Source organism: Leptodactylus fuscus, chromosome 4, assembly GCF_031893055.1.
Source record: "Leptodactylus fuscus isolate aLepFus1 chromosome 4, aLepFus1.hap2, whole genome shotgun sequence".
Classification (NCBI taxonomy): domain Eukaryota; kingdom Metazoa; phylum Chordata; class Amphibia; order Anura; family Leptodactylidae; genus Leptodactylus; species Leptodactylus fuscus.
Genome location: NC_134268.1, coordinates 81,918,457 through 81,942,984, shown reverse-complemented (window position 1 = coordinate 81,942,984; position 24,528 = coordinate 81,918,457). Strand labels below are relative to the sequence as shown.

Here is a 24,528-nt window from a genome sequence, read left to right as displayed (position 1 = left end):
CACATAAACTAGCACTATAGATAGGATCCTTGTGATGGGACAACCCCTTTAAAAGGATGGTAACAGAGTGCAATAGATTCTAAAGTCAGCCTGGACCTGGTTATAAATGTACAATTCAAATACTTACATTTTGCATGTTGTTCTGATGCGCAAAAACTTTTCTGCAACCTGGATCTGCAGCATAAAATGAAGAACATTAGATAACATGTAAAAAAACCCCCATAATTAAAAAAATGTGACTGTACATCATATAGAATGTGATCATATTTACGTTCTTGGATGTGCGATCATGCCCCTTTTTCGTCATCCACAAAATGGCTGCTGTCTTCTTCAGGTTAGCCAGGGGCTGGGCCAAAATCCTAATTCTGCAAGCGCAATTTATTGCATAGTTTGTCAAATTCCGCATTGGGCGGAAAAGCTGGTATTTTTCGCCTCTTAATTATTTAAATGGGAATCCTCCGGCAAAACAAGAAGAGCGCTTATTTCTTCCGCTAGCTGAAAAAAAACAACTAGCAGAAAAAGTCAGCTATTGCCTACCACTGAACTGTATGGATGGCTGATATCAGGCGGAATTTGAGAAGGATTTTTCAGGCAGATACTATTTCAAATTCAGAGTCCAATTCCTATGTGAACATACCTTTATATTAGTCACTTTTATTTATAGTTTATTGTTTTATGGTCTCTTATCTTATGTTACAAAGTAATACATTTATCAGATGATCAATAAATACACATCCAGCAAGTTATCGTTGGCTTGTAGTGGAGGCAGAGAATGAGTATTTAGCTTCTCTTCTGCAGAGTGAGGGAAACAAAGAACAATCCTCAATTCACAGCATTCCCCTCCCTCCTTCAATAATATGCTAAGCCCTGGCGCTGGCTCTCAGTCTGGTGCTGATGAGTGTGTACATCGCTGGTGAGTCAGTCACAGGGACTAGAGGAGGCAGCAGCGCCCCCTGATGCCAGACCATGTGCTCTGCTGGGATGGGGTCTGTTTAGTAAGCAGGAGGGCATCTAATGGAAAGTGAAGCTGAGCCGGGCAAGAGGTAAGGGAATGTGCTGGATCTGTAGTGGAATCCGCTGAAGCCATGGAGGGTGACATTGTATCCTGGGAGCATGCTGCTTGTCCAGGGCTTGCACCTGCTGCACACATGTGGCTGTGGGATTAACTGCTAAAGTTTGCTGGTCCAGTATCATCTATTGGAGGAGCTTCAGTCACAGCATCTTCTGCAGAGGACTGTCCTATTCACTGATACAGTGACATCTGTGGATTGCTGCCCTGGTCCCCCCACTATAGGGCTCAGTGCCTGGGTTCCTTGCATTGCTCTGCTGCTTGCTATACTATGCGACAGGCAGAGACTTTGGATTTGCTCCACAGTCAGGGATTTCGCTGTTTTAATGCGGATTTCATCGCAGAAATATTATTAAATCCCTATATTTGTAAAGCTTCCCCGCAGAAGATTGCAAAGGTGGAGCGAGGAGAGGGAGCAGATGACGGACCCATTAATCCTTTCAATGCATGGGAAGCCCCAGGAACCACTGCTGTGTGAACCGGCTCCCTGGTCCTGGCTGCATGTGGCTGTGCTCCTGTATGAAACTAATGAGTAGTAGTCTCCTTACTCCACATGATAGCCAGCATTCTTCATGAGGATGAGGATGATGAGCAAGTGACCATGGCGATCTGTTGCAGCGATCTGGGGATCTGGCTGGGAGATGTGATCTAGTGTGTGGATGCAGTGCTTACATCCTCTGATCCCTAGATGCGATCATGGTGATTACTTGAGAGGAAGTGGCAATTCCTGCTCACCCATCCTATTCCCCCGCACTGGAAGTCCTCCCGGATCTAAATGGAATTAGTGGAGATCGAAGCCCCTTGTGTAAGGAACAGACATGGTCCATGGGCGCAGCTTGTGTCACAGTGAGTATGTCTCCAGCTGCAGCTAGCTGCACATCACTTCTGTCCTTTCCCTCTCATGCTGGCCAGCAGACAGAAAACCATTCATAGCAACCCTACTGTCCAGTACTGAGATGGTTATAGATCATTTATAGCATAAAGGTATTGCATTGTGTTCCTGTATACAGTGTGCTGCTGCTGCTGCTTGTGGTGAATATACATTGACATTCTGGAGATGTAGCACAACTCCTTCCATATACTGCTATGTGAAGAGGGGGTGATGCTGCTGTGGTGAATGGAGGTATAACAGTGTCCTTTCCCTTTCTGCAGTGATTAGTAAATGCTGTGCACAGCAAAGTGCTCCTTAATATGATAAAGGGCTTTATGACACTGTGATCTGCGTGTATGTCTATGTGTGTACATATATATATATATATATACAGAGTCATGTGCTTAATGGAAAGGGACTGCGTAGTAGTGTATAGTATTGTGTATGTTTACCCAGAACTATATTAAAATTGCTTGGACAGCCAGTTTCACTCCATTAAAAATTCACAGGCCCTTTAACTATGTATATTAAGGGGCTTCATTTCCATAACTCATTAAGGACCAAGGACAGCTCCATCAGTAAGTCAATATATTGGGCTTTTGATGCTGTTGTATATATGTGTGTACATATGGTTAATGGTTGTGTATTTTCTGTCCCCTTTACATTGCTCCTTAAGTTAGGAATTATAATGCAGGTATACCATATACCTGAGCTCATTACACCACCTCCTTTTATTGTAAAATACTTTTTATTTCTCCTGATAAAGACTTCAATGAAGTGCAGACAGCCATGTATATTTTCCTATGTAATAGCCTTGGCATTATTATTTCTTCATTGCTGTGGCTACCTCAGTGTGCCAAGGAGTTCAGCAGAGCACACATCACCTTATCTTGTGACTGAGTCAGTGAGACATAACGCATTGTCTGACATATCAGACACACTCTATAGTCTCTGTGGTGGCTTGTGTGCTATAGATCAGTCCATGAAATATTATACACAGTCTGAATATCTGACTATATGACTGCCCGCTATGTCTGTCTAGGTAAATAAACTGCAATGCTGACTACAGCATACAATATATACTGGTGACTTTGAGAAATGCTTCTAAGGTATCTTCTTTTATTGCAGTTGTAACAAGTCTAATTATTCTGCATGTGTCTTGGGCAACCAAAAAAATAGGAGGTAAGTACGGCACGGAAATATTTCATAGTGTTAAGTTATAGCTCTGTTATAAAATGTAATATGATGTTTGGTTTATGTGATATATACAGTGTCATTTCTGTTTTTTTCCCAGACAAACAAACTACTCCAGAAGGACAGAAATCTTTGCAGTGTGGATCCTGGACAAAGTATACAGATGGAGGAGTTTTCACCTCTCCCAATTACCCCAACAAATACCCTCCTGACAGGGAGTGTATATACATAATAGAAGGTAATTGTAACTTCTATTGTGTTACGTTTTCACTATACTTTTATTTTTATGTTTAGACTTTTCCAACACACAATTATAAGGATTTGCTGCTTTGGTTTTGGCAGCAGTTACCCCACCCTACACCTAGCACCAAAACCAACATCTCTAGGTTTAATAGGTTAATTGTAGACACATCATCAAACTGTAAATATGACTTTTCACAATCTAATCTTAGCTAATTGAAATGTGAAATTATGTCAACATTCAAGTTAATTTTCCCCTGTGTTGTCAAGTCTTCTTGTGCTTCAGTGAGAGATTAATAGATTAGTAAAGGGAGGATTTAGGAAAGAGTGTGCTATAATTTATCAAATGCTTTCAGGCTCCAATCCCTAAGGAGCTATTCACCATTTTGCATTACAGTATGTCTCTTTGTTTGTGAAAGTACCGTATACTATTTCTGTTTATGATAGATCAAGGTTTTTAAAGGTTTTTAGCAGATAAAATCACTTGGGGCATACAGGCAGATTAATCATGGAGTGGACAGATGCTTATTATTATGCGGATGGACTATTCTTCATACCTCAGTAGACCCAACTTTCACTGACAATTTTGTTCCTCCAAATTTTAAGGTGCAAAACCAGAGAAAATGCAAAGAAGTGTAGGCATATATTGATTCTTAATTGTTTCCACTTGAACACTTCTTCGGGAAGGATTCTGTTCCTGAACTATTCTGGGTATAGGTGACTTTATTAAATTGTTATATATAAATAGGTATGAAGACAAATGAAAAGATTATTTATGAAACTGAGCATTTTGGTCCATTTTACCAGCCAAATGGACACAGGAATGCATTCCTTAGCAAGTGGAGTTTTAATAAGCATAGAATTTGTATCGACCGGGTTCAAGATGGGGGTATGATCATAAAATTGGAAATCGGCGGAAACCTGATAAAAACACTGCCCAAAAATCAAGCTAAAATGGAATCCAAGAAGACTAAGAGCTCCACCAAAACACAACCTATAACAAGCTATATACAGTACTTGTGTTAGATTCACAATGAAATCCTACTAGGTTGTAGGCACAAAATACTCCTTGTGAAGATAATAATTGTAAATACAACAGATACAGGGCTCTCAGTAGATACTCACAATTTATTAGAGAAGACTAAGTGTGGAGCAACTCATGGTGTCCATACACAGAAACACTAAAGTTGTCCAAATGTATTGATCTTGAAGACCTAGAATTTTTTCTGCACAACCACCCATGGTAACAAGCCAAGCCTCTTGTATCTAATAGTTGGGCAACAACATAAATCCATCTAGTTCAACCCACAGTATGGAAACTACAAATCTTAAAGAGGTTCCTTGGATACAGAAACCTTATTAAGGAATTCTGAGCTAATAGAGAAGAGCCCCACTCAGGATGTCCCTCTATTATTCAGAGCAGAAAAAAAGGCTTTTGTTTGGCCTAAAATGACCATGCAAATCACATGCAGAAGAATAGGTTCAATGAGGATTTTCTTATGGTTAATTTCTCCTGAAGTAGCACTGCTGCGCCCCTTCCACAAATTACACACCCGACAGCCACCCTTGCTGAAAGGAGAGCCACAGAAGGGCTGGTACTAATCCCTAGTGACTGCTACGAAACGTTATATTTTTAATGGTTTATTAAGAAAATGTACAGCACTATATTGATGGAGGTGTTCTTTCATCGTTGTATGTTGGTATGATTTGAACACTGTATGGTGGTATTCATTTAGAGATTTTGTGGCATTACCAGTTAGGCACTATTTTTGCAGTGTATGGAGGTGGCAACACTGTCAAGGATTGTTGTTTAGGTGACTGTATGGAAATTTGCACTGGACACCTTCACAAGTAAGGTTAATGTTTTTGTTAGCCTCATAAATATGTCTTCTTATAAAATAATATTTTATTAACGGTTGACTTAAATGCCCCTAAAGGGACACTGGGAATCCTGTCTGTGCAGCAAACATACATTTTATAACATTGAAAACCTTGTGATTTCTCTAGCCACATGCAAAATCCCAAGTCTTCAGTAGCCCTGAACATGTACATTTGGGATGCTGGGCTGATTTGGACTCAATATGGTTGAAATTACTGATCAATATTGGTAATAACTATCAGGAAAATTCTCATTAAAGGGACATATCCTTAGTTTGTAATATCACAGAATGACCTCTAAAATGAAGCCCACTCTCTAGAAATTGTTATACAATGCAAATAAATTGCCACTTTAAGAAAAGCATGTACCATAAGCACATTGAGAGAGATGTACTAATCCTGTGTAATACTTAGTAGCGTTAATCTTAGACTAGACAGTCGTTATATACAGCAGATTTATCACAGTGGCAAATGCTGGATGATAAATTTGGTTCATGTTTATAGAAGTCTAAGTACTACTTATTTGGTGTACTCTGCACCAGAATTTTGGTGTAACTTTGGCACGGTTTTACTATTGAATATGCAAAGAATTTTGGTGCATATTGTGCCACAGTTCATTCTGAAAGGGGCAGACACTTGTTAGAAACTGAGTGGGGATTAAACAGGATTGTTCAATACCTCCACCAATTCAAGTTCTTAGCATCTGTTAACAGCTGGCGATCTACCGATTCCAAAACAGTTGACATTTTGTCTCTTGCTTCCACCATTTCTGAGCAACAAGCGCAGTTAGTTTTGGTGCCTGATGTGCTATTTAAGCTCTGTAATGTCAGAGGGGCAGGGTCAGATAAGGGGGAGTGATTCAGAGCTCCAATCAGAATCAGCAACTGTCAGAGATCAGAATCAAACCCCTTGCCTGCTCCTGACAGACTCCACCCTCTGGACAGTACAGAACCTAAAAAGCATATCTGGCATCAAAACTAACTGCATTGATTGTTTGGGAATGGTGAGGGCTAGAAAAAAAATTCCAACTACTCCAGAATCAGTGGAGCAGCAGCTATTGAATCATGTAAAGAGCTGGACTTGTTGGTGATGGTAAAACGTTCTCTTTAATGTGCCAAAATTGTAGGTATCTTTTTTTTTGTTAAAATGTATGCTAACCAATACTATAGCTTATGTAAACTCAGAGTAGACAGTCTAAAGATACACCACATTGTCTTTTAGCATTGGACGCTTTGATAGACCTGGGGTAGTGTAAGTAAATAAGTAAATAAGTAAATACATGTTCTACTGAATGTTTTTCCACAAAACTATATGCTATATCAATCCGGTCAGCATCTTCTCTGCCACAGACTGCATATATAAAGTGACCTCTTACCTTTAAGTTATATTTTGCATTACATGATGATTGGTGGAAATTGCAATAAGACAGAATTAACATTTTATTAACTTGCCACATTGATCATTGGCAATGCACAAAAAAATAACACGTTGAGGGAAACTTTTTAGGCCCAAATTCTCTACTCCAGTCTTAATTATGTCCCCTACAAGTGTAACTATTGTATCGCACTCTGCAAATGGAGGTGCCTGTATGGGGCCCATCATGGTAAATCAATATTGTAGAAGAATTTGTGGCACACAATCCAATGTGATGATATTATAGTTTATTGAAGCCACACAATAGATACGTTATTTCATCCAAACAGCAGATTTCAATTATTTTCACATTGCCAATAATCCCCTGACGTTTTGGTCAAGAATGACCTTTATCAATGGGTATTCTATAATCAGACAGAACTTTGAGTGTATCAAAAATGGATGATCTAACTAAAGTAATAACTGAATACTGTATATATACACACACATATAAAAAAGCAAAAAAGATATAAACCAAAACAATGACAATATCTAAGACTAAGGGGCAACTTAAGAGCACAGGAGAAATCAAAGAATTAAAGGAAATAAAAATAAAGGGTAGAGGGAGGGGGGTCATGAGGGGGCAAGAGGGGGAAATACAACTGAAATGAACATAGATGATCTCACCAATGGAGTAATGGAAAGATCAGAGAATGAGAGAGGCCAGAATACCCTTGAATGTGAGAGCATTGTCATATGGAAGCAGAGCATATTCACCTTAGCAACATTACAGCGCTGGGCACAACCCAAGCATGAGAAAGTCCCATAGCGTTGTGATCTAAGGAATTGCTGTTGGGGTAGTTTCCTAAGGGAACTTATATCTGCCCTTACTATCACACTATGAATGGTGACTGCTCTTTTGTAGCATATTAGAGGAGAACATTTGAATTCTTCTACTTCTGGAAATGCTTTTGTAAGGATGATCCAATGTTTGTATGGGCAGTATTGAATTTCAGGTATTAATGGACGATAGGTTTCAGTGCCTGATATTCTCTGTGGTTTGAGTATGGGGTTTGAGGGGGTATATGTTTGAACGTGTGCTAATGCCTTAAATAAGAGATCAACAAGATATCCTAATGAGGTGAACTTTTGTCACATCTCATGGAGCCTCGCAGTAGACTGGATGTTCTTAGAGACCATTCACCTCACCCTCATATATGGTCAGTGAGGAAAATCATTTTTTTGTATCTCTGGGGTAGCAACTGGAGTAATATAGAAGACTGTTATGATCAGTAGATTTATGGAATAAATCAAAAGCCAAAGAGCCATCTGGTTGTTTTAGAGCCAGGGTTTCAAGAAAGCTAACTTGGGTAGAATCATGATGAATTGCGAAGCCAAATTCCAGAAATACCCCATTCAATAGAGCATGAAATTCACAAAGTTTCCGACTAGCAGGATATGCACCTGAAATATTACGCACGTCTGGCGTCTTATTAATTCAGGCAAGCAACTGTGCGCCAGAATTTTGTTCAGTGTTAGTTGGGAACTGATGTGGATTTTAGATATAACTCACACTACCTATCTGGTGTGAGCTATAGTAAATTTGTAAAAACTGGTGAGCAGAGTGGAGATGAAACAATGTAGTATAAGTTGGTGCAAGAAAGGGTGCTACATTTACATCTGTATATACCAGAACTTGTATAGATGGGGTAGTAAAGCATCTATCTATCTATCTATCTATCTATCTATCTATCTATTTTTTTGATATCTAATTTATTTCAATGTATATATAAACCACTTGCTGGTGATGGGGTTCTGCTCTATAGCAGAGGGAAAAAAGTCTGTAAATTGATAGGAGGGAGAGATAATAAAGGGGACTGATTATAAACTGACTGTAGAAATCTAGAATGCTTTTCACGGCTATTCATCGAACTCAATCAGAAATAAACCAAAACAGTACACTCTTCTGTGCCTATTGTGTTCTATGGGCTCTATTGTAGTCAATACAACCCATATAAGTCTATGAATATGGCTGAGCACGCTCAGTAAGAAGAGCACATCTCAGAACCTGGTAGCAGTAATCCAAATTTCACATTCTCATCCTGCTAAAGAGACATCTCAGCTGTACAACAATATGATTGACAGGCTACTTTCTGGATTAGGCATCAGGTACATTTATAAGTCTGCAATGGTGCATTATCTTTAATGAAAGTATACTCTAAACATGCCTTCATGAATTAGGGTGGTAGATTTTAAGGAAAAACCCCTTTAGGCTGAGGCCCTATATTGCAGAAAAGCAACTTAGGCTGATGCCCTGTAATGCAGCTTACTTGTTGCAGATTTTGCTGCGGTTTATTGAGCCAAAGACAGAGTGGATTGAGCAAAAGGGAGTAGTATGAGAGCTTCCTTTATATGTCCCATTCCTTTAGTAGCTATTCTTGGCTCAAAAAAATGCAGCAAAATCTGCAACTAAATCACAAAATCATGTGACCGCCCAGGGACACTTTCTGATAATACGGCAATGTCCCATTTCATCGCTTCCGAAACAGAACATCACCATTACTCCCCCCATCCCCTTCAATACTTACCAGCCTTTCTGTGTCTGGGAACAGCTCCTCCCCTCTTCCTCTCTGCTAATAGTGGGTGGGATGGCCTAGCTAGTGAGACAGGGGAGGTGTTATAACAGAGTGAGAGAGGAGGGGGGTTGAGTGAGATGGAACTAGTTTGGAAGCTACACAGGATGCTGCACAGGAGGAAGTTACACCACTTAGACAAATGCAGAAGATACGAGGAGCTCCCCAAAACATCCAGAAATCACTCCCAAACACTGCTAAAAGGATACAGGTGTACTTATAAACGCATTACTAGAACTAACAGACCTTTTTTTTAAAAAAAAACAAACAAACAAATAAATAAAAATAGTAATAATACTTTTTTGTCTGGAAAACCCCTTTAAGATAAATAAATTCAATATTATCCTGGGTGAAATAACAGGTTGGTTCCTTTAGCGCTGCAGTTTGGCTGTCCTTGAGTGAACTGGATTGAATGGGCCAACTGACAGCAGTGACAGATCAAGTAAGCTCATATACTTACTGTCCTGAATCTGGTACTGTTGCTCTTGGCTCAATTTAGAGTCAGGACATTGTGTACAACAGTGGAGAAAACATCCTTTTGCTGGATGGTGTCAGGACCTAGTGTAGGGTAGGGTAAGTATATGCAGGGACTTGGTCTGAATCTGTTTATGTTTTCTTCTCTCCTATGTAGTCTGAATACTATTAAGGAAGTGGAATAAATTAAGTGGAGTTGGTTTGAGGTCTAGTTTGGATACTTTCACCAGTAGACTGAGTGAGAGCAGAACAACATAAAAGGATTGCTGTTACAGACAACCGTGCTGCAACCTGCCGGTCATGAATTAAAAGCACAGGGGCGGCACACGAGAATGTTCCCCGTGTCTTGCCCTTGCACAGGCTGTGCTTCTGCAGCTCCTTTCATTAAATGAATAGCCACGGAAGTAAGGGCCACAAAATAGGACAGATATAGGACTTGTTCTATATTTTGCAGCCTGGACTGTCAGCCCTTACATGGGACTGTGAAATTCACCATTGTGTGCACGGGCCCATTGAAATGAATAGGTCAGAGTGCTATCCGTAACATACGCTGACCACAGCCATTGTCATCTGCACAAGGCCTGAGTCAAACCTCCATCTAGTCTGGATTCTGAATTAATTTAGTAGATCTGATTCAGTTTAGGAGGATTATTTGGGGTCTGAACAGATGTTGCTACAGAACAGTGGTAGACCACATTTACTGGTCTAAGGGCCACATTGTAATATTTAACTATTCACAAAGGACTCATTAAAACAAAAAGAGAGTTACCTTTTGTGGCATAGTAAATGTATATGCTATAAATATTCGATAGGTGCAAATTCCACTTCTAGAAATCCCATCTACCAGAAAAATGGCCAGTCTCCATCTTCAAATCAGCAATCCGGAGAGTACATGGACATCCAGGCTTGTAGTTGTCTTTGGTACAGATTATGGATGTTGTGGTAACAGTCATAGCAGTTCTGAACTCTGTGGCCACTTCCTTAGCTCATATACTCTTTTCTTGACTGGCAAAGAAGAATCATGAAACCCTATCTTCCTGATGTATAGATAGCTTTACAGCATACTCTTAGCACTCACCTGTCCGTGATCCTTTGCTGCATGCTGCTTTTCATGGAAACCATTTTTACAGCCACATATATAGACAGGCATTTCTGTGTCCAGATGGCTTTGTGCCAAACAAAATAGCATCACATTCCATGTGACCCTGGATTGCAGGTTTTGCACCCCTGTTATAGAGAATGTGAATGGGCTGTAGGAGTCTGATCGAAAAAAAAAAATGCAGTCTTTACCTCTTTAGACCAGGTATATAAGAAAAGTAACGTGAAGGACTGCAGTCAGAGTAGTCATCACATTAGAGTCACTGGACTTAATAGTTACTGTATGTATTCTGCCTCTGACTGTGTCTGATCAATCCTGTGCTCTCTTAAGTGTTCTCTTGTATAGTCTACAGTGTGATAATACTCTGCAGAAAGCCTCTGTAGTACTGCTATATTACCACTATGTGGTTACTGTATTATAGCACTTTTGGTTGCATTGTCTTTGTATAGTTGTAACTTGTCTGTGGATGAAAGTATACCCCTGTCCCTGATTGTGTGACTAGGAGATTCTGTTTTCCACTTTTATTTTTCTTTTCAAGCCTTTCTCTCTGTTGTAAAGCAATTAGTGCCTATAATAAAAATAAAACACCTTTGTATTCACCTTGCTGCTGTATTCCCTGCACCAGCACAGTTCATGCCTGAGGAATACACCTTGGCTTCAGAGCGCATACGCTGTGTCTCTAGAACCCGGGGTACATCAGTGTCACTGAAGAACTGCGCAGGCGCTGGGAGCATCTGAGATGAGACGCATTGTCAATCTCTTTTTAGTATCCATATTTAAATTTGTGTACTAATAATATACAGTTTGGCATATGATGATGCTTATTGTTTTTGGGACAGTGCTGTTTGTAGGTATTAACTAGAGATGAGCGAGTACTGTTCGGATCAGCCGATCCGAACAGCACGCTCCATAGAAATGAATGGATGCACCTGGTACTTCCGCTTTGACGGCGGCCGGCCGCTTAACCCCCCGCGTGCCGGCTACGTCCATTCATTTCTATGCGAGCGTGCTGTTCGGATCGGCTGATCCAAACAGTACTCGCTCATCTCTAGTATTAACCACTTATAATTTTGCTGAGCGGTCACACTTTGTGTGTCTTGCTGACAGACAGAAGTGACGTTTGTAAGTGCTGCACGACTCAGCAGGGGGTTATGATCAAGCAAAAACTCCTATGAAGCAGACATCTCTTATCTCAAAAATCCAATTCTTTTTAACTGGTATCTAGATTAATAATAACACATAGAGTCATTTGTTATAGATAAGCATCTAGTGCTCATATGCTAAATGCTATTGCAAATTCTTGGGGTGGGGTATTCCATAGTTTGACTACTCAATTTGTAAAGAATCCTTTCATATACAGTGGCTTGTAAAAGTATTCATAACCCATGAACTTTTTCACATTTTGTCACCTTACAACCACAAAACTAAATGTATCAGATAATTGTGAAGTGGAATGAAAATGATAAATGGTTTTCAAAATTTTAATCAAATAAAAATCTGAAAAGTGTGACGTGCAAAAGGATTCAGCTCCCTGTACTCTGATACCCCTAAATAAAATCCAGTGCGCACAATTGTCTTCACAACATTGTCTTCAGAATATTAACTTAATTAGTTAATAGAGTCCAGCTACGTGTAATTTAGTCTCAGTATAAATATATCTGTTCTGTGAAGGCCTCAGTGGTTTGTTAAAGAACACTAGTGAACAAACAGCATCATGAAGACCAAGGAACTCACCAGACAGGTCAGAGATAAAGTTATGGAGAAGTTTAGAGCAGGGTTAGGTTATTAAAACTTATCCCATGCTTTGAACTGCAAACATCCACAGCTCAGGTGGGATAATCTGTTCACAGGACAACTATAAGTCATGCACTCCAAAAATCTTGTTTTTATGGAAGTTGCAAAAAGAAAACTATTGTTGAAAGAAAGACATGGGAAGTGCATTTGCAGTTTTCCACAAGCCACATAGAGGACACCTCAAACATATGGAAGAAGATGCTCTGTTCAGAGAAGACCAGAGTTGAACTTTTTGGCCTATGTGTGGCAGAACAATAACACAGCTCATCATCTTGACCACAACATCCCCACTGTGGCAGCATCATGCTGTGGGGATGCTTTTTTTCAGCAGGGACAGGGAAGCTGGTCAGAGTTGTTGGGAAGATGGATGGCGCTAAATATAGAGAAATCCTGGAAGAAAACCTGTTGGAGGCTGCAAAAATATTGAAACAGGCAAGGAGATTCACCCTCCAGGAAGACAATGACCATAAACATACAGCCAGAGCTACAATGGAGTGGTTTAGATCAAAGAATATTCACGTGTTAGAATGGCCTAGGCAAAGTCCAGACCTAAATCCCATTGAGTATCTGTGGCAAGACATGAAGATTGCTGCTCACAGACGCTCTCCATCCAATCTGGCTTGAGCTATTTTGCAAAGAAAAATGGGCACAAATCTCAGTCTCTAGATGTGCAAAGCTGGTAGAGACATACCCTAAAAGACTTTTAGCTGTAATTACAGCAAAAGATGGCTCTACAAAGTATTGATATAGGGGGGCTGAAGACTTTTGCATGTCAGACTTTTCAGATTTTTAATGATTAAAAACCATGTCTCATTTTCCTTCCACTTCACAATTATTTCTACTTTGCTTTGGTCAATCACTTAAAATCTCAGTAAAATACAGTTTGTGTTGTAAGGTGAAGAAATGTGAAAAAGTTCAAGGGGTATGAATACTTTCGCAATGTTCTCAGGTGCTTCTTGGACTGAAAAAATGTTGTGCCAGTTCTTTGTACTGACCAAGCATATATTTGTACATGTAAATCATATCACATCTAAGGCACATTTTTTTCCATGCTGAATAAGCGCAATTTTTGTAGCTTCTCATCATCAGAGAGATAAAACATCCCATTTTACAATTTAGTTGTCTGCCTTTGAAATCTCTATAGCTCTCCTATATGATTTTTAGAATTTGGATCTCAAAATTGAATTCCATATCCGTGGTGTTGTCTTCAAGGGATTTATAAAAGAATATTATAACATTGGATTTCATATCTCAGTTTTTACACGCTAAAATCCTATTTGCCTTTGCATCTGCTGCTTATCTTAGTTAGAACCAGAATAGTCAAGTCTTTCTCTTATTCCAAGTATTGTTCCATTCAGCACCTATACAGTAAAACAATTATTACAGCCTAGATGCATTCATTTACATTTGTCAACATTAAATTTCATCTATTATGTACAATATAACAAGTTCTGCTCCGTCTGTGAACACAGACAGTACAAGGACAGAAAGCACTGACGTGTGAATGAGGCCTAATCCTGGGTTCTCATGTTCAAGTTTTTTTTATGCAGTTTCAAAACCTTACATCGTGTAACCCTTTGGAAAAAGTTGATTCCAGATAAAAGAAGTTCTCCAATGTATTAACTCGGAAATAAATGTACAATACTGTGCAAATGTTTTAGGCACGTGAAAAAAATTCTGCAAACTAAGAATACTTTCAAAAGTAGATATATTAGTTTATTTTGGAAAACTAACAAAATAAAGACAATTAACAAAAGAGAAATCTAAATCAGATCAATATTTTGTGTGACTTTCCTTTGGAGGACAAGTTCTGGAGGTGATCATATAGCCTCCATAAAGTGGCGTAACTAGGGTTGTCTGGGCCCCATGGTGAATATATGACATGGGCTTTCCCCCCAACCCTAGAGTATAATGATTGGAGACCTGGGGGAGGATACAAACATAAAAAACAATGTTACTTACCTCTCCCTGGCTCCAGCACACTCCCCACTGATTTTGTCCATTTTCGATATTGGTACAGATGTCAAGTGAGCTGGGCCTGCGTCAGGACACATAATGACACAGGCATGGCCCATGTGACGTCTGGGATATCACCACACAGGCCCGAAGCCTGTTGGAGCACAGGAGAGGTAAGTGACAGTGTTTTTTATGTTCCCTCACCTCCCCTGTGTCACCGATCATTATACTCTTTAGTCTGAAATGACCCCCGAGTATAATGATAACAGTGTGTGTTGGGGTTCGCGGGCCCATGGCCTCATTCAACTGCTCACAGCTGCATCTGCAGAAGGGGAAGCGCAGGTAGCTGTGAGCAGGAGTGGGGATTGGTAAGTAAATAGGGCTCATTACCTGCCTATTAAGGAAAAAACAAAACATGAAACATCAGGAGCGCGCTGGGCCACCTAATGTCTAGAGCCCTGTGGCATCTGCTACTGCTGCTACCCCAATAGTTACGCCACTGCCTCCACCGAACCCTGATGTCAATATCATAGAATCTGTCTGGAATTACATGAAGAGACAGAAGGATTTGAGCAAACCTACATTTACAGTGTTTCATTTTCCAAGATGCTTGGAAGAAACTTCCTACTGAGTTCCTTCAAAAACTGTATGCAAGTATACCTACAAGAACTGGTGGGAGGTGAAAGAGTGGTCACAACAAATACATATTTGATTTAGATTTCTCTTTTGTTCATTCACTTAACTTTTATTAATTCATGAAAATAGACTAACATTTTATTTAAAAAAACAACCATTTTTACTTTGCAGAATTTTTTCCCACACAAACCTAAACCTTTTCACAAGACTGTAGCTGAAGTGTCAGCCCTTGCTACTGATTCATGATAGTTTTCCACCACCTTTCTTTCTTTAGCTATCTTAGGGCGGGTTCACACCAGCGCCCGATCTCCGCTTTGTGGGTTTCCGTCTTCTGCCAACAGGAGAAGGAAACCCGGCATTCAGTGTCCAGCCTTGAGCGCTCATGTGTGTCTTCTGGTCTCTGCGGCGAAACCATTTTTCTTTAACTGGACACAAAGTCCTGCATGTCCGACTTTGTGTCCGGTTTAAAAAAATTGGTTTCGCCGCAGAGACTCAGAAGACACTCACAGGTGGACACTTTGCAAACCCATTCAAATGAATGGGTTTGAAAACTGCCTGCCCGTTTCCGTCTCCTGTCCAGTTTCTCGGGCAGGAAACGGAAACCTACAAAGCGGAGACTGGGCGCAGGTGTGAATCTGTCCTTAGCACTATCTTTAGCGAAACAGAAGCTTTTCTTATGGATATGCTAGGGCCAAAGAAGAAGTCATTACTGTTTGTTGGCACAACTATACCATGAAAGTGTAGCATAGAGGAACTCTATTCGCCATTTCTGGTCTCTTCACCGGCAATGTCTATTTTTCAGCCCAATTGGCAGGCAGAAAGTGAATGGACAATTCCTACAACAACCATGGCATCTTTCATGTTTTTACATAGTCATATGCTATATGGAGACAGATATAGCAAGTACGATTAAAGTATGATGCTCCCTGCAGAAAACTAGCTGCTGCTGTATAAAATCTTCATTACCAGCACTAGAAGTTAATAAACCCCTCCATGCTCCATAAACTGCTTATTTTTAAAGAAGTGTATTTTAATTAGGATTTTCTGTAATCTAGCAAATCCTTGACATAAAAACTGGAGATCTGACAATAAAAATGTTTTGCTTGGGTAACTGCATAAGGATTGACAGTACTTAATGATGAAGGGGCCATACTACAGATGTTAAACTATGGTAAGCTATGAATGTGGTATACTAGTCCCTGTGCGGACCACAGAGTAAAGCGTCCATTGATGTCATTTTAAATTGCTATGATACAAAGTGTATTTGTGGTTGTGAATAATTTATAGCAGTCAACAGTATGCTGATGTTTCACAGTTATAGCAAATATATATCCTTACTAATATGTGAAAGTTTGTGTGTTTGGATGTTTGTGTGTTTGGATGTTTGTTCCACTTTCATGCCGCAACACCCAAATGGATTTCAATGAAATTTCGCACATACCTAGAGTGGCACCCGGAAAAGAACATAGGCGCCTCACAATCCCCATATGTTGCCGGTTTGGCCATCTGCGAGCACCAAATTCACGGTCCATGTAGGCTGCAGGACCTGAGCTGACGTCAGCACGTCAGGCATGGGGCTCCGATTGGACCAGGCCACTGTGGAGGTGGAGCTATAGAACTACAATCCGGTCGCACGCTGACATGAAAAACATGGCGTCCTGCATGCCGGCAGCTGAGAGCCGCACATGCCGGCATCGCTGGAGCCCGGTGTGGACTGGTGAGTCCACCGGGGCCTCGGGGGTGCAGAAGGGGTAGATGTAACTGTGCTGAACTCCCGCAAGTACCTGTGCCACGCGCCGTGCATGGCTGCAGCAGCTGCAAAGCACGGTCTTCTAACCCTCTGCACCCCGGTAACCTCGGCACACGGGGTAGCAGGTTCGGGTGGGGGGGTTGTTTAGGGAGGGCAAAAACAGGGCACAGGGTGGGGATGTGTGTAGTGGGGGGTGTAGGGAGGCAAGGGGACCGGGGTGGTGTGGGAAGGGACCCCGGGATCGGAGGGAGGGAGCGAGGGAATGGAGGAGCGGGTAGGGGAAAAAGTGGGGGGGACCAGGGGCGAGAGAAGAGGAAGTGGGCGCAAGGTGGGGGTCCATGGGCGCACTGCTGTTGGACGGGCCCACTGTGCCCACAAGGCAGAGGCGGGGGGGCCGGGATGGCACTGCAGGTGGGGTACGCAGGGGGTGAGGGGGACGTGGACGAAGTCACGGGTATAGCTAGTATACAGTCCTATGAAAAAGTTTGGGCACCCCTATTAATCTTAATCATTTTTAGTTCTAAATATTTTGGTATTTGCAACAGCCATTTCAGTTTGATATATCTAATAACTGATGGACACAGTAATATTTCAGGATTGAAATGAGGTTTATTGTACTAACAGAAAATGTGCAATATGCATTAAACCAAAATTTGACCGGTGCAAAAGTATGGGCACCTCAACAGAAAAGTGACATTAATATTTAGTAGATCCTCCTTTTGCAAAGATAACAGCCTCTAGTCGCTTCCTGTAGATTTTAATCAGTTCCTGGATCCTGGATAAAGGTATTTTGGACAAACAATTCAAGTTCAGTTAAGTTAGATGGTCGCCGAGCATGGACAGCCCGCTTCAAATCATCCCACAGATGTTCAATGATATTCAGGTCTGGGGACTGGGATGGCCATTCCAGAACATTGTAATTGTTCCTCTGCATGAATGCCTGAGGATTTGGAGCGGTGTTTTGGATCATTGTCTTGCTGAAATATCCATCCCCGGCGTAACTTCAACTTCGTCACTGATTCTTGAACATTATTCTCAAGAATCTGCTGATACTGAGTGGAATCCATGCGACCCTCAACTTTAACAAGATTCCCGATGCCGGCATTGGCCACACAGCCCCAAAGCATGATGGAACCTCCACCAAATTTTACAGTGGGTAGCATGTGTTTTTCTTGGAATGCTGTTTCTTTTTGGACGCCATGCATAATGCCTTTTTTTTTTTATAACCAAACAACTCAATTTTTGTTTCCAAAATGAAGCTGCCTTGTCCAAATGTGCTTTTTCATACCTCAGGCAACTCTATTTGTGGCGTACGTGCAGAAACGGCTTCTTTCTCATCACTCTCCCATACAGCTTCTATTTGTGCAAAGTGCGCTGTATAGTTGACCGATGCACAGTGACACCATCCGCAGCAAGATGATGCTGCAGCTCTTTGGAGGTGGTCTGTGGATTGTCCTTGACTGTTCTCACCATTCTTCTTCTCTGCCTTTCTGATATTTTTTTTGGCCTGCCACTTCTGGGCTTAACAAGAACTGTCCCTGTGGTCTTCCATTTCCTTACTATGTTCCTCACAGTGGAAACTGACAGGTTAAATCTCTGAGACAACTTTTTGTATGCTTCCCCTGAACAACTATGTTGAACAATCTTTGTTTTCAGATCATTTGAGAGTTGTTTTGAGTAGCCCATGATGCCACTCTTCAGAGGAGATTCAAATAGGAGAACAACTTGCAATTGGCCACCTTAAATACCTTTTCTTATGATTGGATACATCTGGTTATGAAGGTCAAAGCTCACTGAGGTTACAAAACCAATTTTGTGCTTCAGTAAGTCAGTAAAAAGTAGTTAGGGGAATTCAAATCAATAAAATGATAAGGGTGCCCATACTTTCGCAGCGGTCAAATTTTGGTTTAATGCATATTGCGCATTTTCTGTTAGTACAATAAACCTCATTTCAATCCTGAAATATTACTGTGTCCATCAGTTATTAGATATATCAAACTGAAATGGCTGTTGCAAACACCAAAATATTTAGAACAAAAAATGATTAAGATTAATAGGGGTGTCCAAACTTTTTCATAGGACTGTATATACACTCACTGGCCACTTTATTAGGTACACCTGTCCAACTTCTCGTTAACACTTAATTTCTAATCAGCCAATCACATGGCGGCAACTCAGTGCATTTAGGCATGTAGACATGGTCAAGACAATCTCCTGCAGTTCAAACTGAGCATCAGTATGGGGAAGAAAGGTGATTTGAGTGCCTTTGAACGTGGCATGGTTGTTGGTGCCAGAAGGGCTGGTCTGAGTATTTCAGAAACTGCTGATCTACTGGGATTTTCACGCACAACCATCTCTAGGGTTTACAGAGAATGGTCCGAAAAAGAAAAAACATCCAGTGAACGGCAGTTCTGTGGGCGGAAATGCGTTGTTGATGCCAGAGGTCAGAGGAGAATGGCCAGACTGGTTCGAGCTGATAGAAAGGCAACAGTGACTCAAATAGCCACCCGTTACAACCAAGGTAGCCAGAAGAGCATCTCTGAACGCACAGTACGTCGAACTTTGAGGCAGATGGGCTACAGCAGCAGAAGACCACACCGGGTGCCACTCCTTTCAGCTAAGAACAGGAAACTGAGGCTACAATTTGCACAAGTTCATCGAAATTGGACAATTGAAGATTGGAAAAACGTTGCCTGGTCTGATGAGTCTCAATTTCTGCTGCGACATTCAGATGGTAGGGTCAGAATTTGGCGTCAACAACATGAAAGCATGGATCCATCCTGCCTTGTATCAACGGTTCAGGCTGGTGGTGGTGGTGTCATGGTGTGGGGAATACTCATTTGTGTTATCATTCATTCATCATCCATCACCCATATGTATTTCTGGTCACAATTTCTTGAGATGTTTTTCCTATGTTCATAGAATTTTATGTTTTACTAATTATTTCATTTTCCCAAATAATACAAATTTTCAGTGAGATATTAACTTGTTTCTGTCATTTTAGATTTTTTTTTTAAACTAAATAATTTAAGCAGTTGCAGAGCCTATATATGTCCAGACAGTCCACTCTTAACTCTACAAGGATATACTCATATATCCATACTAGTCTCTGCCTGTGACAGTGTTAAGCAGCTGCACTAAATCGGGGAAGTGTACAAATAGGGAGCCGGCTGTAACTACAACTGTAGCTCCTCTAGAGATGGCAGGGACGGTATATACACTCACCGGCCACTTTATTAGGTACACCTGTCCAACTGCTCGTTAACACTTAAAGAGGACCTTTCACCACTTTTGGGCACATGCAGTGTTATATACTGCCAGAAAGCCGACAGTGCGCTGAATTCAGTGCACTTTCGGCTTTCCCGATCTGTGCCCGGTGTAAAGAGCTTACGGTGCCGGTACCGTAGTGCTCTATGGTCAGAAGGGCGTTTCTGACAGTCAGTCAGAGACGTCCTTCTGCCTCGCGGCGCCTATCGCGCTGTGCTGTGGAGCAGGGAGGAACGCCCCCTCCCTCTGCTCACACTGCTCGTCCATAGACGAGTATTATCAGGAGAGGGAGGGGGGAGTTCCTCCCCGCTCCACAGCACAGCGCGATAGGCGCCGCGAGGCAGAAGAACGTCTCTGGCTAATGGTCAGAAACGCCCTTCTGACCATAGAGCACTACGGTACCGGCACCATAAGCTCTTTACACCGGGCACAGATCGGGAAAGCCGACAGTGCGCTGAATTCAGCGCACTGTCGGCTTTCTGGCAGTATATAACACTGCATGTGCCCAAAAGTGGTGAAAGGTCCTCTTTAATTTCTAATCAGCCAATCACATGGCGGCAACTCAGTGCATTTAGGCATGTAGACATGGTCAAGACAATCTCCTGCAGTTCAAACCGAGCATCAGTATGGGGAAGAAAGGTGATTTGAGTGCCTTTGAACGTGGCATGGTTGTTGGTGCCAGAAGGGCTAGTCTGAGTATTTCAGAAACTGCTGATCTACTGGGATTTTCACGCACAACCATCTCTAGGGTTTACAGAGAATGGTCCGAAAAAGAAAAAACATCCGGTGAGCAGCAGTTCTGTGGGCGGAAATGCGTTGTTGATGTCAGAGGTCAGAGGAGAATGGCCAGACTGGTTCGAGCTGATAGAAAGGCAACAGTGACTCAAATAGCCACCCGTTACAACCAAGGTAGCCAGAAGAGCATCTCTGAACGCACAGTACGTCGAACTTTGAGGCAGATGGGCTACAGCAGCAGAAGACCACACCGGGTGCCACTCCTTTCAGCTAAGAACAGGAAACTGAGGCTACAATTTGCACAAGCTCATCGAAATTGGACAATTGAAGATTGGAAAAACGTTGCCTGGTCTGATGAGTCTCGATTTCTGCTGCGACATTCGGATGGTAGGGTCAGAATTTGGCGTCAACAACATGAAAGCATGGATCCATCCTGCCTTGTATCAACGGTTCAGGCTGGTGGTGATGGTGTCATGGTGTGGGGAATATTTTCTTGGCACTCTTTGGGCCCCTTGGTACCAATTGAGCATTGTTGCAACGCCAAAGCCTACCTGAGTATTGTTGCTGACCATGTCCATCCCTTTATGACCACAATGTACCCAACATCTGATGGCTACTTTCAGCAGGATAATGCGCCATGTCATAAAGCTGGAATCATCTCAGACTGGTTTCTTGAACATGACAATGAGTTCACTGTACTCCAATGGCCTCCACAGTCACCAGATCTCAATCCAATAGAGCATCTTTGGGATGTGGTGGAACGGGAGATTCGCATCATGGATGTGCAGCCGACAAATCTGCAGCAACTGTGTGATGCCATCATGTCAATATGGACCAAAATCTCTGAGGAATGCTTCCAGCACCTTGTTGAATCTATGCCACGAAGAATTGAGGCAGTTCTGAAGGCAAAAGGGGGTCCAACCCGTTACTAGCATGGTGTACCTAATAAAGTGGCCGGTGAGTGTATATTCTGTATATTTTATAGCAGAAATGCAGTGGTTATGCTAAAATTACCGGCTTTTCTAATATGTCAGTCTGTCACAGATGTGGACCCGTAAGCCCCAAAAACGATCAATTTTAGTTAATAACATTTATTCCACAAAACCATGTATCAATTACCCCTGTTATTCTACATTCTACCTACAGATTGCACTGCTCTTTCATCATGTCAGGTTCCCTGTAGAATATAACTACTACAACACCACTTAAAGGGGCTCTATCATTCGTATTTCGTGATTTGAGATATTCATAAGACTGAATAGCCTTTAAAAAGGCTATTCAGGTGCTGCTACTCGATTATCAAAAGACCTCACGTTTTCGCTAAAACCGATATGTAAATGAGTCTCTCTGTGCACCCTAGGCGTTCCTCCAAGCCTCCGTGCACCCCCCCCTCCTTTGTCATATCTTAGCTAATTTTATAGTAATAAAATTTATTTTATGATAGGTACACACCTGTGTTCTAGTTTCTAAATAGGGGGGGGGGGGGGGTCCACTAGGGGGCCCCCGAGCAGAAACCTAATCCGCTTAAAAAAGCGGTTACCCTCAGAAACCTGAAGAACCCATACACTATAATGGGGTCCGCTGGGTTTCCGGCCGGTCTCTCCCTGAAAAGGGTGGAAAAATGCCGAGACTTTTCTCTCTGCATTTTTAAAGTGAAATGGAGAACGGAAACCCCGAGGAGAGACCGAGCACTCGTGTGAACTTAGTCTTATTCCTGTCAAAGTCAAGCAACCATTCTACAAACAAATTCTAGCTCTGTGTTCACGGTTCTGAGCAAAATAAGGCTCTGGGACTGACAATAACATTTATGGAGTTAAACTTAAAATATGATGAATCCTGTCACAAGATGAAAGATGGATAGATATACAACTATCAATATATAAACAGGGTACAACAAATAATCTCTACTATGCTATACTAGTGTACATCATTCTCCTATACCACTCAGATAACATTACACCTTTTGAATATACATGCCAATAATACCACAATCCCCTTAAAATGGAATAAATAATTCCCTTAGAGTATTCAAATCCATTATTAGTTTATTCATGGACACGAGGGGGAATAACATATATTCCGGATTTATACTAGAATAATACCTACATTGTTTCACAGAGTAATCCTCGGAATGTAAAGTGGATATGTGGGCAGATTAGTAATATTACGGTGAAGTCACTGCACTTATGTGCAAGATGGGCCTCCCCAGTCCTGATGTTTGGCTTTGCAAAGTGCAGCACGGGGGTAGAAGTCTAAGTTCAGACGGGGTTTTTTGGACCGGAACCTGAGGCGGAGGCCGAAGAAATCACAAGATGAGCACATTTTGTACTCCCCCCACCACTAAGAACAACATCCAAGGACGGAATGGGAAAAATAGCATAACAACTAATAAACCCCAGCCTACAGATATGCTAGAAAGAGCTCATCCATCTCCATCGTATATTGGTTTTATAGGTACAAAACATCATGTACTTTTCTGTATGTGTTAACTTTTCTGTATTCTTATTGCATAGTTCATCTATATGGTCCACTTGTTATTACCAGTGGTCATCACAATACTGGAAAGCATTGTGGAAGGATACTAAGGATATTCTACACTTTACAATGATCATAAGTTTCATACCACTCATAGACCTTCCTTTGTTTGGTATGTGAAAAGATGTAATCAGTTTCATCATCATATTGACACTTGAGAAAGCGCTTCAGTGAAGCAGAATAATTAGAATTCCATTCATGAGACCATCAGAAAGTATGTGTAGGTAGACAGGGAGATATGAAGATTTTAGCCACTTGATCTGAAGAGGACGACATTGAAGAACATGTTGATAATGCGGGTTTTGGCTTTAAAATAATCAGTATACCAGAAGTGAGATGAGGTGAATATTACAGTATATGAAAAATTAATATTTATAGAATACAATGGCCTGCATGGGAGAAATTCCCAAATCAATTTTTCATACTGATGACTAGAGATGAGCGAGTAGTGTTCGATCGAGTAGGTGTTCGATCGAATACTACGGTATTCAAAATACTCGTACTCGATCGAACACTACTATCTGTTCAAAGTCTAAGGTTCGATGCAGAACCAGCGTTGATTGGCAGAATGCTATACATTCTGCCAATCAACGCTGGTTCTTCTCTTACCTTTAGAAGTCTTCTCCATGCAGCGTCCCCGCGGCGTCTTCCAGCTGGAATTCACTCTGCCTAGGCATCCGGACTAGGCAGAGCCGACTGCGCATGCGCGGCAATGCCCTCGCATGCGCAGTCGGCTCTGCTCAGGCGTCGGGCCGGGCAGAGCTGACCGCGCATGTGCAGTCGGCTCTGCCTAGGCTCCGATGCCTAGACAGAGTGAATTCCAGCCAGAAGACGCCGCGGGGCGCTGCGACGGGAGAAGACTTCAAAGAGAATCCAGCCTGACCGTCACTCGTGGACTTGGTAAGTATAATTTTATCAAATTTTGCGTACCCCTGAAACGAGCATTTCCCCCCATAGACTATAATGGGGTTCGAAATCCGTTCGAACAGTCGAACAGTGAGCGGCTGTTTGAATCGGATTTCGAACCTCGGACATTTTAGTGTT

At 41.6% G+C, this 24,528-nt stretch overlaps 1 protein-coding gene across 1 annotated transcript in view; it reads left to right on the top strand.

The window, feature by feature from the left end:
• Positions 1-901: 901 nt before the first annotated feature.
• The window catches only part of NETO1 (neuropilin and tolloid like 1), a 127,996-nt gene continuing 104,369 nt past the window's right edge, over positions 902-24,528 (top strand). Inside the window, exons 1-3 of the mRNA XM_075270761.1 lie at positions 902-1,915; positions 3,069-3,122; positions 3,235-3,372. Of these exons, the coding sequence (XP_075126862.1) occupies positions 1,888-1,915; positions 3,069-3,122; positions 3,235-3,372 (220 nt within the window). The 5' untranslated portion in view covers positions 902-1,887. The remainder of the gene's footprint in view (positions 1,916-3,068; positions 3,123-3,234; positions 3,373-24,528) is intronic.